We start from the raw sequence: 14,025 nt of genomic DNA, 5'->3' as shown, positions 1-14,025 counted from the left end.
GGGAGTTCTAATCCTCGGATTGTATCAGCACCTCCATGTCGGCTCATTACTCCCTTGTTATTGAACAAGATTCAGTTAGGAACGCTAGTTCACCGTCAGATGTAATACGTGAGCTGGGTTAAGAACGTCTGGAGACAGTTTGTTCCCTATCTACCATATTATCTAATTGGTTTAATTTTCTTACAAACGGCTTTTGGTTTGATTGAATTATCGCACCCAGATAACTCCATACCAGTGAACCGGTTTGTAACTCCGCTTCATATCGTACCTGAATGGTACTTTTTAGCATATTATGCGGTGTTAAAAGTAATCCCATCCAAAACCGGTGGTTTGTTAGTATTTATGTTATCAACATGTCAATGAAATATCAACAACGATGAAACTTATTTGGTTAACATAACAACATAGAAGGTAAAGCTGGATTACGTTCAAACTTTACACTGGATACGTTTCAATGTTAACTTACTAAATACCATGGGAGCGAAGAGAATCTAATATGTAACTCCGTTCATGGAAATCAAAAGAGCTTTCACGCTATCTCTAGTGCCTGTCGAGTCGCTCAAGGAAGATTTGATCCTGTATATGATTTAAGGGATGTAAAGGTGCTCAGGGTCTAACCGTCGGGCCATCTGGATCCTCATATTCAAAGATAATTCTATTTAAGAAAGTTTTAGATAAACGACATGTGAAGAGTCGGACCAACTTTCACGCACGACGATAATTACCCGACAAGGATTTACCTACCTTTGGACCGTCATAATACAGCCGCCGTTTACATTTTACTGCACCGGGCAGGGATTATATACTATACCTCTACAGTGGTATTAGCAGTATCTAGTGTTGATGTACAACAGACGCTCTCCTTGTTCCACTACCTAACCATAATCTATTGTTCCAGATATTAAGGAATGTACGCTTCATATAACTACACAACGTTATGCCAAGAAGGATACCAGATTACCCTGATTATCTTTGTTATATTAATACATGGTGTTCAATTGGTTCTATATCCACAATAGTTATCATCTTAACTATGCTCTGCTAATGCACTTAACATGATGGTCATGAAAAGCACAAGAGAACTTGGATCCGGTAAACAAAGACCTTCAAGATCTAAACCAGTAGTCCAACTCGTAGTATATACTCCCCAGAAAAAGGTAGTTTATATCAACCTAGGAATCCCATTTTAGTAAGTGTAACATGGAGTCTAGCTTCAGTTGTTATCTGATTGGTATTGCATGCCCTGAGTACGTAAGGAAAAGGAAAGGTTAACCGCTATTTAAACACAACAGTTACCGTAGCTGTAGATGAATGCTAAATCTAGAGTATCTCTCCTAAGACACTGCATAACATATGAATGCTCCTTCCGCCATTCGTTGACTGTGTTTACCACGGGGAATTAGAACAGAATACCAAGTTCTTTGCCTGGAGGTTTGTTACGTTCCGTACAGTTGTAGGTAAAAGGTATGTTAGAGACTTAGACTAGCGTTGGAGCACATTGTTTCATTCGATAGTCCACGCTCAATCTTACCATACATAGTACTTTTATGATCCCAGGCTGGTTTAATAAGTCAAAGTTTAGCCGGGAAGTTAGCGTCTAAAATATATAACCGATAGTCTCAACTTAGATGCACAGATGGACATAATTAATCCTTGTACGGTTTGTACCTACTTGACTCCTCAGTTTAAGCAGAACTGTAGTTTCTCGGGACTAAAGTCAGCATAATCAATAAAAAGGTTTGTTCAGCCACTGGTTCACCATCAACTACCTTGTTTCGACTTCGTACCGACTGTGTTATTGTAGCACATATCAATCCCTTAAATAGGGATATTATTCCCAAACAACCGGATCGTGTTGGCTAGGTGAACTAATCACGTTTCATAAATACAATCAGTGAAAGCTCTTTTGATTTCCATGAACGGAGTTACATATTAGATTCTCTTCGCTCCCATGGTATTTAGTAAGTTAACATTGAAACGTATCCAGTGTAAAGTTTGAACGTAATCCAGCTTTACCTTCTATGTTGTTATGTTAACCAAATAAGTTTCATCGTTGTTGATATTTCATTGACATGTTGATAACATAAATACTAACAAACCACCGGTTTTGGATGGGATTACTTTTAACACCGCATAATATGCTAAAAAGTACCATTCAGGTACGATATGAAGCGGAGTTACAAACCGGTTCACTGGTATGGAGTTATCTGGGTGCGATAATTCAATCAAACCAAAAGCCGTTTGTAAGAAAATTAAACCAATTAGATAATATGGTAGATAGGGAACAAACTGTCTCCAGACGTTCTTAACCCAGCTCACGTATTACATCTGACGGTGAACTAGCGTTCCTAACTGAATCTTGTTCAATAACAAGGGAGTAATGAGCCGACATGGAGGTGCTGATACAATCCGAGGATTAGAACTCCCAATATTATCTGACCTGTTATCCCGGCGTACCTTACGACCGTTATATGATTTAGAGATAGAATGTAATGTGGATTAATATCCACATGGTTTCTACAAAGTGTAGATATAAAATAGTGAATGGTTCTGTAAAGATCTTGCATAACATACCTTTAGATTTGCTTAGCATTATAGAGCTTGTAGGCATGTAAGTAACTAAAGAACTATAGATACTTTGAGTGAAGAATACAAGGATAGCTCCAACAATAACATGGCTAAAATGTATACCAGTTAAGATGAAAAGTCCATTACCAAATGCATTATCATTAATATAAAGAGATAGTCCTAAGTATTCCGTACAGACTAACATTAAGAAGGCGACTACCAAAGTGAATGTCATGATATTCGTACAGCTTGTATACAAATGTTGGTTTTTCAAATATACGCTGGATACCACTATACTTAATGCACTTAACATGATGGTCATGAAAAGCACAAGAGAACTTGGATCCGGTAAACAAAGACCTTCAAGATCTAAACCAGTAGTCCAACTCGTAGTATATACTCCCCAGAAAAAAGGTAGTTTATATCAACCTAGGAATCCCATTTTAGTAAGTGTAACATGGAGTCTAGCTTCAGTTGTTATCTGATTGGTATTGCATGCCTGGTGACTTAGAATATGATTCTTATTAATGGGAGCACAGTTCCCTGGGTATCCAATCCAGTGCTCTGCCTTGGGCATTGAAACTAACCCACAGTTCAACCCTGTATTATAAAATCCAGTAGACTCATGTCCTTGTCGTTTATATAAATCTATTAATGCTTGTCAAGTTCCTTGTATCTAGTGTTGATGTACAACAGACGCTCTCCTTGTTCCACTACCTAACCATAATCTATTGTTCCAGATATTAAGGAATGTACGCTTCATATAACTACACAACGTTATGCCAAGAAGGATACCAGATTACCCTGATTATCTTTGTTATATTAATACATGGTGTTCAATTGGTTCTATATCCACAATAGTTATCATCTTAACTATGCTCTGCTAATGCACTTAACATGATGGTCATGAAAAGCACAAGAGAACTTGGATCCGGTAAACAAAGACCTTCAAGATCTAAACCAGTAGTCCAACTCGTAGTATATACTCCCAGAAAAAGCTGATAAATAATCCTGTCTCAGAGATGATAACTCCAAGTACGATGCTACTGATTAGACTAGCATCTGAGTAGTAGTTTTCTCTCGCTGTTAAGATGAGTGAGAACAAGAATCCATATATTACGCCTAGAACATAACCGATGTGGAATAATCTTAATGTAGTAGGATATTGAAATCCAACACTTTTAGCTGTCTTAAGCAGTCCAGTGGGGTGGTGGTGTACTGCAATCATAAAGAACTTGGTTGTCTGTATCTCATAACCGGAGTCATCTTCAGTATTCTAGGAACTATAATGTCTTTGTTTATTCGATTTTGAGTGAACACATAAGATCATCGAATTTAACGGTATGCTCCTGAAAGTAACGGTACAAGCTGTAAACAAAGGACTCCTTAACTTAAACTGAGGAGTCAAGTAGGTACAAACCGTACAAGGATTAATTATGTCCATCTGTGCATCTAAGTTGAGACTATCGGTTATATATTTTAGACGCTAACTTCCCGGCTAAACTTTGACTTATTAAACCAGCCTGGGATCATAAAAGTACTATGTATGGTAAGATTGAGCGTGAACATTGGATGTCACCATGGTTATAGTTACGGTACATATATAAAATCTACAGTACGATTTGAGATTTGTTTACGTGACGAGCGGTGTGTTTAAGACTAGTTTACATGCGCTCATTTTAATATGTAGTTATTTAACGAAGTTCTATTGTGCTAGCATGGTTTCGAGAACACACCAAATTTCCATGAGTCTATTCCGGGCACACCTCGTCTTTTATCGGTGTGCTCTCAATCTAAATTCATCTTATAACTTTGGTTTTCTTAGTTGCAATTACCTTTGTACTCCAAATAATTACAGGTATCACTTTAGCGTTCCGAATATACTTCTGAAGCATCTTGTGCATTTGCTAGTGTTCAACATCTAGTTAGAGAGGTAGCAGCAGGATGGGAATTTAGGATGTTGCATGCAACAACTGCTTCTTTCGTCTTCTTGTGTATCTTAATACACATGTCTCGAGGTATGTATAACTCCAGCTATAGTTATTTAACTACTGCTTGGATGTCTGGTTTAGTTTTATATCTACTTACTATAGCCACTGCTTTCCTCGGTTATGTACTACCATGGGGACAGATGAGTTTCTGGGGTGCTACAGTCATTACTAATCTCCTTTCTCCAATACCATATTTAGTACCTTGGTTACTCGGTGGATACTATGTATCTGATGTAACATTAAAACGATTCTTTGTATTGCACTTTATATTACCTTTTGTAGGTTGCATTCTAATTGTATTACACATCTTCTATTTACATTTAAATGGTTCTAGTAACCCTGCAGGTATTGATTCCGCACTTAAAGTAGCCTTCTATCCTCATATGTTAATGACCGATGCTAAATGTCTATCCTATCTAATTGGTTTAATTTTCTTACAAACGGCTTTTGGTTTGATTGAATTATCGCACCCAGATAACTCCATACCAGTGAACCGGTTTGTAACTCCGCTTCATATCGTACCTGAATGGTACTTTTTAGCATATTATGCGGTGTTAAAAGTAATCCCATCCAAAACCGGTGGTTTGTTAGTATTTATGTTATCAACATGTCAATGAAATATCAACAACGATGAAACTTATTTGGTTAACATAACAACATAGAAGGTAAAGCTGGATTACGTTCAAACTTTACACTGGATACGTTTCAATGTTAACTTACTAAATACCATGGGAGCGAAGAGAATCTAATATGTAACTCCGTTCATGGAAATCAAAAGAGCTTTCACTGATTGTATTTATGAAACGTGATTAGTTCACCTAGCCAACACGATCCGGTTGTTTGGGAATAATATCCCTATTTAAGGGATTGATATGTGCTACAATAACACAGTCGGTACGAAGTCGAAACAAGGTAGTTGATGGTGAACCAGTGGCTGAACAAACCTTTTTATTGATTATGCTGACTTTAGTCCCGAGAAACTACAGTTCTGCTTAAACTGAGGAGTCAAGTAGGTACAAACCGTACAAGGATTAATTATGTCCATCTGTGCATCTAAGTTGAGACTATCGGTTATATATTTTAGACGCTAACTTCCCGGCTAAACTTTGACTTATTAAACCAGCCTGGGATCATAAAAGTACTATGTATGGTAAGATTGAGCGTGAACATTGGATGTCACCATGGTTATAGTTACGGTACATATATAAAATCTACAGTACGATTTGAGATTTGTTACGTGACGAGCGGTGTGTTTAAGACTAGTTTACATGCGCTCATTTTAATATGTAGTTATTTAACGAAGTTCTATTGTGCTAGCATGGTTTCGAGAACACACCAAATTTCCATGAGTCTATTCCGGGCACACCTCGTCTTTTATCGGTGTGCTCTCAATCTAAATTCATCTTATAACTTTGGTTTCTTAGTTGCAATTACCTTTGTACTCCAAATAATTACAGGTATCACTTTAGCGTTCCGATATACTTCTGAAGCATCTTGTGCATTTGCTAGTGTTCAACATCTAGTTAGAGAGGTAGCAGCAGGATGGGAATTTAGGATGTTGCATGCAACAACTGCTTCTTTCGTCTTCTTGTGTATCTTAATACACATGTCTCGAGGTATGTATAACTCCAGCTATAGTTATTTAACTACTGCTTGGATGTCTGGTTTAGTTTTATATCTACTTACTATAGCCACTGCTTTCCTCGGTTATGTACTACCATGGGGACAGATGAGTTTCTGGGGTGCTACAGTCATTACTAATCTCCTTTCTCCAATACCATATTTAGTACCTTGGTTACTCGGTGGATACTATGTATCTGATGTAACATTAAAACGATTCTTTGTATTGCACTTTATATTACCTTTTGTAGGTTGCATTCTAATTGTATTACACATCTTCTATTTACATTTAAATGGTTCTAGTAACCCTGCAGGTATTGATTCCGCACTTAAAGTAGCCTTCTATCCTCATATGTTAATGACCGATGCTAAATGTCTATCCTATCTAATTGGTTTAATTTTCTTACAAACGGCTTTTGGTTTGATTGAATTATCGCACCCAGATAACTCCATACCAGTGAACCGGTTTGTAACTCCGCTTCATATCGTACCTGAATGGTACTTTTTAGCATATTATGCGGTGTTAAAAGTAATCCCATCCAAAACCGGTGGTTTGTTAGTATTTATGTCCTCTCTCATTAACTTAGCTCTTTTATCTGAAATTCGAGCTTTGAATACTCGAATGTTGATACGACAACATTTTATGACTCGAAATGTAGTCAGTGGATGGGTAATTATTTGGGTATACAGTATGATCTTCTTGATTATTATTGGTAGTGCTATTCCACAAGCGACTTATATCTTATATGGTAGATTAGCTACTATCGTATATCTTACTACCGGATTGGTTCTATGCTTATACTAAATCAATAGTTATAATGACTACAGCTTCCAAGCAAACATGATTACCGTGATATTGAAATCCAACACTTTTAGCTGTCTTAAGCAGTCCAGTGGGGTGGTGGTGTACTGCAATCATAAAGAACTTGGTTGTCTGTATCTCATAACCGGAGTCATCTTCAGTATTCTAGGAACTATAATGTCTTTGTTTATTCGATTTGAGTGAACACATAAGATCATCGAATTTAACGGTATGCTCCTGAAAGTAACGGTACAAGCTGTAAACAAAGGACTCCTTAACTTAAACTGAGGAGTCAAGTAGGTACAAACCGTACAAGGATTAATTATGTCCATCTGTGCATCTAAGTTGAGACTATCGGTTATATATTTTAGACGCTAACTTCCCGGCTAAACTTTGACTTATTAAACCAGCCTGGGATCATAAAAGTACTATGTATGGTAAGATTGAGCGTGAACATTGGATGTCACCATGGTTATAGTTACGGTACATATATAAAATCTACAGTACGATTTGAGATTTGTTACGTGACGAGCGGTGTGTTTAAGACTAGTTTACATGCGCTCATTTTAATATGTAGTTATTTAACGAAGTTCTATTGTGCTAGCATGGTTTCGAGAACACACCAAATTTCCATGAGTCTATTCCGGGCACACCTCGTCTTTTATCGGTGTGCTCTCAATCTAAATTCATCTTATAACTTTGGTTTCTTAGTTGCAATTACCTTTGTACTCCAAATAATTACAGGTATCACTTTAGCGTTCCGATATACTTCTGAAGCATCTTGTGCATTTGCTAGTGTTCAACATCTAGTTAGAGAGGTAGCAGCAGGATGGGAATTTAGGATGTTGCATGCAACAACTGCTTCTTTCGTCTTCTTGTGTATCTTAATACACATGTCTCGAGGTATGTATAACTCCAGCTATAGTTATTTAACTACTGCTTGGATGTCTGGTTTAGTTTTATATCTACTTACTATAGCCACTGCTTTCCTCGGTTATGTACTACCATGGGGACAGATGAGTTTCTGGGGTGCTACAGTCATTACTAATCTCCTTTCTCCAATACCATATTTAGTACCTTGGTTACTCGGTGGATACTATGTATCTGATGTAACATTAAAACGATTCTTTGTATTGCACTTTATATTACCTTTTGTAGGTTGCATTCTAATTGTATTACACATCTTCTATTTACATTTAAATGGTTCTAGTAACCCTGCAGGTATTGATTCCGCACTTAAAGTAGCCTTCTATCCTCATATGTTAATGACCGATGCTAAATGTCTATCCTATCTAATTGGTTTAATTTTCTTACAAACGGCTTTTGGTTTGATTGAATTATCGCACCCAGATAACTCCATACCAGTGAACCGGTTTGTAACTCCGCTTCATATCGTACCTGAATGGTACTTTTTAGCATATTATGCGGTGTTAAAAGTAATCCCATCCAAAACCGGTGGTTTGTTAGTATTTATGTTATCAACATGTCAATGAAATATCAACAACGATGAAACTTATTTGGTTAACATAACAACATAGAAGGTAAAGCTGGATTACGTTCAAACTTTACACTGGATACGTTTCAATGTTAACTTACTAAATACCATGGGAGCGAAGAGAATCTAATATGTAACTCCGTTCATGGAAATCAAAAGAGCTTTCACTGATTGTATTTATGAAACGTGATTAGTTCACCTAGCCAACACGATCCGGTTGTTTGGGAATAATATCCCTATTTAAGGGATTGATATGTGCTACAATAACACAGTCGGTACGAAGTCGAAACAAGGTAGTTGATGGTGAACCAGTGGCTGAACAAACCTTTTTATTGATTATGCTGACTTTAGTCCCGAGAAACTACAGTTCTGCTTAAACTGAGGAGTCAAGTAGGTACAAACCGTACAAGGATTAATTATGTCCATCTGTGCATCTAAGTTGAGACTATCGGTTATATATTTTAGACGCTAACTTCCCGGCTAAACTTTGACTTATTAAACCAGCCTGGGATCATAAAAGTACTATGTATGGTAAGATTGAGCGTGGACTATCGAATGAAACAATGTGCTCCAACGCTAGTCTAAGTCTCTAACATACCTTTTACCTACAACTGTACGGAACGTAACAAACCTCCAGGCAAAGAACTTGGTATTCTGTTCTAATTCCCCGTGGTAAACACAGTCAACGAATGGCGGAAGGAGCATTCATATGTTATGCAGTGTCTTAGGAGAGATACTCTAGATTTAGCATTCATCTACAGCTACGGTAACTGTTGTGTTTAAATAGCGGTTAACCTTTCCTTTTCCTTACGTACTCAGGGCATGCAATACCAATCAGATAACAACTGAAGCTAGACTCCATGTTACACTTACTAAAATGGGATTCCTAGGTTGATATAAACTACCTTTTTCTGGGGAGTATATACTACGAGTTGGACTACTGGTTTAGATCTTGAAGGTCTTTGTTTACCGGATCCAAGTTCTCTTGTGCTTTTCATGACCATCATGTTAAGTGCATTAAGCTATAGTGGTATCAGCGTATATTTGAAAAACCAACATTTGTATACAAGCTGTACGAATATCATGACATTCACTTTGGTAGTCGCCTTCTTAATGTTAGTCTGTACGGAATACTTAGGACTATCTCTTTATATTAATGATAATGCATTTGGTAATGGACTTTTCATCTTAACTGGTATACATTTTAGCCATGTTATTGTTGGAGCTATCCTTGTATTCTTCACTCAAAGTATCTATAGTTCTTTAGTTACTTACATGCCTACAAGCTCTATAATGCTAAGCAAATCTAAAGGTATGTTATGCAAGATCTTTACAGAACCATTCACTATTTTATATCTACACTTTGTAGAAACCATGTGGATATTAATCCACATTACATTCTATCTCTAAATCATATAACGGTCGTAAGGTACGCCGGGGATAACAGGTCAGATAATATTGGGAGTTCTAATCCTCGGATTGTATCAGCACCTCCATGTCGGCTCATTACTCCCTTGTTATTGAACAAGATTCAGTTAGGAACGCTAGTTCACCGTCAGATGTAATACGTGAGCTGGGTTAAGAACGTCTGGAGACAGTTTGTTCCCTATCTACCATATTATCTAATTGGTTTAATTTTCTTACAAACGGCTTTTTGGTTTGATTGAATTATCGCACCCAGATAACTCCATACCAGTGAACCGGTTTGTAACTCCGCTTCATATCGTACCTGAATGGTACTTTTTAGCATATTATGCGGTGTTAAAAGTAATCCATCCAAAACCGGTGGTTTGTTAGTATTTATGTCCTCTCTCATTAACTTAGCTCTTTTATCTGAAATTCGAGCTTTGAATACTCGAATGTTGATACGACAACATTTTATGACTCGAAATGTAGTCAGTGGATGGGTAATTATTTGGGTATACAGTATGATCTTCTTGATTATTATTGGTAGTGCTATTCCACAAGCGACTTATATCTTATATGGTAGATTAGCTACTATCGTATATCTTACTACCGGATTGGTTCTATGCTTATACTAAATCAATAGTTATAATGACTACAGCTTCCAAGCAAACATGATTACCGTGATATTGAAATCCAACACTTTTAGCTGTCTTAAGCAGTCCAGTGGGGTGGTGGTGTACTGCAATCATAAAGAACTTGGTTGTCTGTATCTCATAACCGGAGTCATCTTCAGTATTCTAGGAACTATAATGTCTTTGTTTATTCGATTTGAGTTATACAGTTCTGGATCGCGGATCATTTGTACAGAGACGATAGCTACTTATAATGTGATAATAACGATACATGGCCTAGCTATGATCTTTATGTTCTTAATGCCTGCTTTGTACGGAGGATATGGTAACTTCTTTGTACCAATATATATTGGTGGTTCGGAAGTCGTTTTCCCAAGAACTAACGCGATCTCCTATTTTCTAGTACCATTAGGTTCTGTGTTGTTAACTCAAAGTATTTGTTCCGAGTTTGGTAGTGGTCTTGGTTGGACAATGTATCCTCCACTAAGTACTAGCTTGATGGTGTTAAATCCAGAGGCAACTGATTGGATTATCGGAGGTCTTGCAGTACTAGGAATTAGTAGTATTTTAAGTTCTATTAACTTCCTTGGTACTTGCGTCTTCATGGGTTCTAATGCTGGTGCTAAGAACTATATTCTATATATCTGGGCTATCATATTTACTGCCCTTATGTTAGTCTTCACTCTACCTATTCTTACTGGTGGATTAGTTATGATCCTTCTTGATCTACACGTAAACACTGAATTTTATGATTCTATGTATTCTGGTGATAGTGTACTTTATCAACATCTATTCTGGTTCTTCGGACATCCAGAGGTATACATTCTAATTTTACCTGCTTTTGGTGTAGTCTCGCAGACATTATCTATGTATGCTGCTAGATCTGTCTTCGGTGGACAATCTATGATCTTAGCTATGGGTTGTATTTCTATTCTAGGTTCCTTAGTATGGGCACATCATATGATGACAGTCGGTCTAGAGGTAGATACCAGAGCTTATTTCTCTGCTATGACTATTATGATTGCAATTCCTACCGGTACTAAGATTTTCAACTGGTTAGGTACCTATATGGCTAGCCATACAACTACAAGAACTGTAGATCTATGGGCTGCTCTTAGTTTTATCCTATTGTTTACTCTAGGTGGTACTACAGGTGTAGTTATGGGTAACGCTGGTATGGATATTGCCCTACATGATACATACTATATTGTAGCTCATTTCCATTTCGTATTATCTCTTGGTGCAGTACTAGCTACTATATGTGGCTTTATCTTCTATAGCAGAGATATGTTCGGAGATACTGTAAATCTATTCCATGTAAATACCGGTGCTTCTCCATATTTAAGCATCTGGTTTGTAGTCTTCTTAGGTAGTATCTTATTAATTTTCATCCCTATGCATATACTTGGTTTCAACGTTATGCCAAGAAGGATACCAGATTACCCTGATTATCTTTGTTATATTAATACATGGTGTTCAATTGGTTCTATATCCACAATAGTTATCATCTTAACTATGCTCTGCTAATGCACTTAACATGATGGTCATGAAAAGCACAAGAGAACTTGGATCCGGTAAACAAAGACCTTCAAGATCTAAACCAGTAGTCCAACTCGTAGTATATACTCCCCAGAAAAAGCTGATAAATAATCCTGTCTCAGAGATGATAACTCCAAGTACGATGCTACTGATTAGACTAGCATCTGAGTAGTAGTTTTCTCTCGCTGTTAAGATGAGTGAGAACAAGAATCCATATATTACGCCTAGAACATAACCGATGTGGAATAATCTTAATGTAGTAGGATATTGAAATCCAACACTTTTAGCTGTCTTAAGCAGTCCAGTGGGGTGGTGGTGTACTGCAATCATAAAGAACTTGGTTGTCTGTATCTCATAACCGGAGTCATCTTCAGTATTCTAGGAACTATAATGTCTTTGTTTATTCGATTTGAGTTATACAGTTCTGGATCGCGGATCATTTGTACAGAGACGATAGCTACTTATAATGTGATAATAACGATACATGGCCTAGCTATGATCTTTATGTTCTTAATGCCTGCTTTGTACGGAGGATATGGTAACTTCTTTGTACCAATATATATTGGTGGTTCGGAAGTCGTTTTCCCAAGAACTAACGCGATCTCCTATTTTCTAGTACCATTAGTGAACTCTTTTGGTCTGATCCTAAGTACGCAGTGAGCTAACTAGATACAAGGAACTTGACAAGCATTAATAGATTTATATAAACGACAAGGACATGAGTCTACTGGATTTTATAATACAGGGTTGAACTGTGGGTTAGTTTCAATGCCCAAGGCAGAGCACTGGATTGGATACCCAGGGAACTGTGCTCCATTAATAAGAAATCATATTCTAAGTCACCAGGCATGCAATACCAATCAGATAACAACTGAAGCTAGACTCCATGTTACACTTACTAAAATGGGATTCCTAGGTTGATATAAACTACCTTTTTCTGGGGAGTATATACTACGAGTTGGACTACTGGTTTAGATCTTGAAGGTCTTTGTTTACCGGATCCAAGTTCTCTTGTGCTTTTCATGACCATCATGTTAAGTGCATTAAGTATAGTGGTATCCAGCGTATATTTGAAAAACCAACATTTGTATACAAGCTGTACGAATATCATGACATTCACTTTGGTAGTGCGCCCTTCTTAATGTTAGTCTGTACGGAATACTTAGGACTATCTCTTTATATTAATGATAATGCATTTGGTAATGGACTTTTTCATCTTAACTGGTATACCATTTTAGCCATGTTATTGTTGGAGCTATCCTTGTATTCTTCACTCAAAGTATCTATAGTTCTTTAGTTACTTACATGCCTACAAGCTCTATAATGCTAAGCAAATCTAAAGGTATGTTATGCAAGATCTTTACAAGAACCATTCACTATTTTATATCTACACTTTGTAGAAAAACCATGTGGATATTAATCCACATTAACATTCTATCTCTAAATCATATAACGGTCGTAAGGTACGCCGGGGATAACAGGTCAGATAATATTGGGAGTTCCTAAATCCTCGGATTGTATCAGCACCTCCATGTCGGCTCATTACTCCCTTGTTATTGAACAAGATTCAGTTAGGAACGCTAGTTCACCGTCAGATGTAATACGTGAGCTGGGTTAAGAACGTCTGGAGACAGTTTGTTCCCTATCTACCATATTATCTAATTGGTTTAATTTTCTTACAAACGGCTTTTGGTTTGATTGAATTATCGCACCCAGATAACTCCATACCAGTGAACCGGTTTGTAACTCCGCTTCATATCGTACCTGAATGGTACTTTTTAGCATATTATGCGGTGTTAAAAGTAATCCCATCCAAAACCGGTGGTTTGTTAGTATTTATGTTCAACATGTCAATGAAATATCAAAACGATGAAACTTATTTGGTTAACATAACAACATAGAAGGTAAAGCTGGATTACGTTCAAACTTTACACTGGATACGTTTCAATGTTAACTTACTAAATACCATGG

General features: G+C 37.1%; 9 protein-coding genes across 9 annotated transcripts; 7 read left to right on the top strand and 2 right to left on the bottom strand.

Annotated features, from left to right (window-relative positions):
* Positions 1–35: 35 nt before the first annotated feature.
* BESB_051300 (uncharacterized protein) lies at positions 36–363 on the top strand (the record flags this gene model as incomplete). The annotated part of the gene is made up of 2 exons (XM_029363565.1): positions 36–74; positions 139–363. The coding sequence occupies 2 exons, from the start codon at positions 36–38 to the stop codon at positions 361–363; spliced, it is 264 nt and encodes an 87-aa protein (XP_029214973.1).
* Positions 364–2,064: 1,701 nt separating this feature from the next.
* Positions 2,065–2,392, bottom strand: BESB_051290 (uncharacterized protein; the record flags this gene model as incomplete). Its single annotated transcript, XM_029363564.1, has 2 exons — positions 2,065–2,289; positions 2,354–2,392. 2 exons carry the CDS (start codon positions 2,390–2,392, stop codon positions 2,065–2,067), a joined length of 264 nt encoding a protein of 87 aa, XP_029214972.1.
* Positions 2,393–4,148: 1,756 nt separating this feature from the next.
* BESB_051280 (uncharacterized protein) lies at positions 4,149–5,176 on the top strand (the record flags this gene model as incomplete). Its single annotated transcript, XM_029363563.1, has 2 exons — positions 4,149–4,163; positions 4,439–5,176. The coding sequence occupies 2 exons, from the start codon at positions 4,149–4,151 to the stop codon at positions 5,174–5,176; spliced, it is 753 nt and encodes a 250-aa protein (XP_029214971.1).
* Positions 5,177–5,904: 728 nt separating this feature from the next.
* Positions 5,905–6,984, top strand: BESB_051270 (uncharacterized protein; the record flags this gene model as incomplete). Its single annotated transcript, XM_029363562.1, has 1 exon — positions 5,905–6,984. One exon carries the CDS (start codon positions 5,905–5,907, stop codon positions 6,982–6,984), a length of 1,080 nt encoding a protein of 359 aa, XP_029214970.1.
* Positions 6,985–7,613: 629 nt separating this feature from the next.
* BESB_051260 (uncharacterized protein) lies at positions 7,614–10,518 on the top strand (the record flags this gene model as incomplete). Its single annotated transcript, XM_029363561.1, has 2 exons — positions 7,614–8,443; positions 10,245–10,518. 2 exons carry the CDS (start codon positions 7,614–7,616, stop codon positions 10,516–10,518), a joined length of 1,104 nt encoding a protein of 367 aa, XP_029214969.1.
* A 36-nt stretch (positions 10,519–10,554) lies between these two features.
* On the top strand, positions 10,555–12,042 carry BESB_051360 (uncharacterized protein; the record flags this gene model as incomplete). Its single annotated transcript, XM_029363571.1, has 1 exon — positions 10,555–12,042. The coding sequence occupies one exon, from the start codon at positions 10,555–10,557 to the stop codon at positions 12,040–12,042; it is 1,488 nt and encodes a 495-aa protein (XP_029214968.1).
* BESB_051250 (uncharacterized protein) lies at positions 12,025–12,384 on the bottom strand (the record flags this gene model as incomplete). Its single annotated transcript, XM_029363560.1, has 1 exon — positions 12,025–12,384. The coding sequence occupies one exon, from the start codon at positions 12,382–12,384 to the stop codon at positions 12,025–12,027; it is 360 nt and encodes a 119-aa protein (XP_029214967.1).
* Positions 12,385–12,444: 60 nt separating this feature from the next.
* Positions 12,445–12,714, top strand: BESB_051380 (uncharacterized protein; the record flags this gene model as incomplete). Its single annotated transcript, XM_029363573.1, has 1 exon — positions 12,445–12,714. One exon carries the CDS (start codon positions 12,445–12,447, stop codon positions 12,712–12,714), a length of 270 nt encoding a protein of 89 aa, XP_029214966.1.
* A 747-nt stretch (positions 12,715–13,461) lies between these two features.
* BESB_051240 (uncharacterized protein) lies at positions 13,462–13,955 on the top strand (the record flags this gene model as incomplete). The annotated part of the gene is made up of 2 exons (XM_029363559.1): positions 13,462–13,512; positions 13,689–13,955. 2 exons carry the CDS (start codon positions 13,462–13,464, stop codon positions 13,953–13,955), a joined length of 318 nt encoding a protein of 105 aa, XP_029214965.1.
* Between the last annotated feature and the right edge of the window lie 70 nt (positions 13,956–14,025).

This window comes from Besnoitia besnoiti, assembly GCF_002563875.1.
Source record: "Besnoitia besnoiti strain Bb-Ger1 chromosome Unknown contig00039, whole genome shotgun sequence".
In the NCBI taxonomy this organism is placed as follows: Eukaryota; Apicomplexa; class Conoidasida; order Eucoccidiorida; family Sarcocystidae; genus Besnoitia; species Besnoitia besnoiti.
The sequence above is the reverse complement of the archived record's forward strand: the minus strand, read 5'-3'. Positions and strand labels throughout refer to the sequence as shown.